This window comes from Lindgomyces ingoldianus (assembly GCF_010093535.1).
Source record: "Lindgomyces ingoldianus strain ATCC 200398 unplaced genomic scaffold BDR25scaffold_5, whole genome shotgun sequence".
Classification (NCBI taxonomy): Eukaryota; Fungi; Ascomycota; class Dothideomycetes; order Pleosporales; family Lindgomycetaceae; genus Lindgomyces; species Lindgomyces ingoldianus.
This window is the reverse complement of record NW_022985166.1, coordinates 1,188,866-1,191,498: the sequence shown is the minus strand read 5'-3', so window position 1 is coordinate 1,191,498 and position 2,633 is coordinate 1,188,866. Positions and strand designations below refer to the sequence as shown.

General features: G+C 48.6%; 1 protein-coding gene across 1 annotated transcript; it reads right to left on the bottom strand.

The window, feature by feature from the left end:
- Window positions 1-333: 333 nt before the first annotated feature.
- On the bottom strand, window positions 334-2,048 carry BDR25DRAFT_340153 (uncharacterized protein; the record flags this gene model as incomplete). Its single annotated transcript, XM_033693474.1, has 5 exons — window positions 334-755; window positions 803-920; window positions 965-1,472; window positions 1,537-1,595; window positions 1,824-2,048. 5 exons carry the CDS (start codon window positions 2,046-2,048, stop codon window positions 334-336), a joined length of 1,332 nt encoding a protein of 443 aa, XP_033552213.1.
- Window positions 2,049-2,633: the final 585 nt, after the last annotated feature.

Genomic DNA, 2,633 nt, shown 5'->3' with positions numbered 1-2,633 from the left:
CCAATTCTCATCGCAGAAACCCTCAGGCTGATCCACACATCTGGTGTGGTACCACCCAACAGAACACTTCATATTCTGACATAGAATCATGCTCGGGCTGAATTCATTGTAGGTCGCTTGGCATGTGCACCACTTTTCGTTCGCTTTCTCCGCTGCTTCGATCAAAGAAGGCAGACCCAAGCGCTTCTCAAAATCTTCAAAAGCTGAGCCTCCATTTCGGGATTTGGACCAAGGACCACCATTCATGGGAATTATGACGCAGAACTGAGATTGCGGCTTACAAACGTGACCTTTGGCGCTATTAATGCAACTCTCAATGTAAGACCGTCCTTTCTAGTCGCATTTGAACTCGGACAGGACACCTTCTTGCTGTCTCAGCTTTTCTTCCTTTTGGAAACGTAGAAAGTATTTGCGACCCCACATGTGAGAGCAGAAGACAAATAACGGAGCCAAGACGTTCCCATCCACATCAACCCGCACAATCAACAAGTCATCCGCTTCTGAGCTTCGATCGAGGATCCAGATGTAATCATCGCGCTCTAGTATATGGTATTCTTTCTCATGGCATGTTAAAGATAATCGTCCTATTTGGTGCAAGGGATCCTCAAGTCGCGAATGGCTTTGTGAACGATACCGTCGGGGCCTTTCTTGCTGATTCAATGTGGCAAACTGTTGATTTTCTTGACCTGGGTAAAGCCACGGAAATGTCTTAGCGTTAGTGTCTAGCTTGTATTTCCAAGTGGTGTCTGTTAACGCTGGACATGGTTGTCCACGCATTTCAGCCTCCAGACGTCGAACACACGCGCCCGCAAATGGCTATACTGGTGCTGACCCCACAACACGATGAGATCGACCAGGTATAGAAGTTGTAAAGCCTGGTCGATACGTGTGCAGTCGCCGGACCATAGTTCTTGGTAAACCTAGAACTATCAGAGATTTGAGACTAAATAGGAGGACAACCTACGCAAATTTCATCCGTCGCAGTGCGATTCTGCTCGAATTGACACGCCAGAATCTCCCACCTAGAGCCGGCACTGATAAAATACCACACCAACGGATGCCACGGCACGCCTGCGTTACTGCTCACTCCCTTCTGCCATTTTAGGAGTAGTTTGACTTTCAATGCACTTTGCACTTTGGCGGCCTGATGACCTGCTGCTCGTTGACTTGAGCTTTTGGCCTCCCAGAATGCAAAGTGGAAGGCAAGGGGGACATGTTCGACGCGCGTGCCTTTTCGTAACTGGAATGGATATTCTAGGGAGCTTACCTTACTAAGTTTAGCAAGCAATTTGGGATTGAACATCCGAACGCGATCGTCCATCAGCATTTCTACCTTGGGTAGCCCAAACCACTCCCCTGGATCTGAAGAGAGAAGGCCAATTGTTAGATCTAGAGTCTTCTTCGTCTGGCCTTCGAAATTCGGGAACGTAAGTTTGGCGAGGTTGAAATTTGGCAAACTGAAATGGTCAACACTAAATACTGACCATTAACACCATCTTCATTCGTTCCAGCAATACTTGTGCCTTGTAAACTCACCAATAGTCTCTAGGGTTGTCTGCTGACCATATTGTCGCTTTCTGGTCAAAATCCTCTCGCTATCTCGGTTTAGTACCGGTCGACTACGACTAGGGAAGTGTTTTCGACATTGGAAGCTAATGGACGCGAGTGAGTGAAGCCAGGTGCATAGATCACCGTGGAACGACCAACCAGTGGTGATGTCGGGGCCGCCGATAACTCTCCTCATCTTCTCTGCTGAATCGGTTGAAAACGAGGGGTCTCAGATTCTAATGCCATTCCTCCTCCATATCATCAGCTCGACTGACATCGGTACAGGTTACTCTTAGGACTTCGGCCTCGTTCTTCAATTCCTTCTCATATTGCCGTCTATCAACGGTCGCGGAGCCTCCAAAATTCGTATATTTAAGGTCTTTGATATTTAAGACCAGGGTGAATAACTCAATTGAGCCTTTGTCACAACTCTCCAAGTTGTCCGGAGAATCGGCGATTCGGAAGTGGATCCCGTGTTCTTTCAAAGATGAAGGAGGCATGATTGAAGGAATCCTAGCTCTCGCTGTGACTGATGAGAGGTATCCTGCTCGCTCAAGGCCGACAGGGCGGGAGTCAAAGCAACAGTGAGCCGTCCGGTCATCTTACGGAACTGAAATACAAGGCCAGGCACTTAACCTCCTTCCACATCCTTGAGGTTGTGGCCTAAGCGCGCCGGGAGGTGTTCCGCAATTGCATCGATGAACCCCTGTAGGGCTACGCTGCCCCTGCATGACTGCGCCGTGAGCTTGCATTGATCTCTCTTGCCAGCGCTATATTCCGCAAATGAAATTGGAAGAAGACGGAACGAAACGGGTGTTTGCTCCGCCTGCATGGCAGAAACTTGCTGGGCTGGAGTGAGTCTTGGGCACGATAGCGGTTGAATGCAGGGTCTCGAGTTGTTCGGCGGATTGCTCAGCCCCTCCTCAGCTAAATGAACGAAATATACCTTTGCCCATTCTGAATTCTTGTGGAAGGCTGTATTATTGCCAAGGGCTGCAAGAATTCTAACGAACATCGTGATTGTTTCATCTGAACTAAAGACGGCCGTAAACTCGGTCGATATCTCCTCAGCTCCTACCAATTTG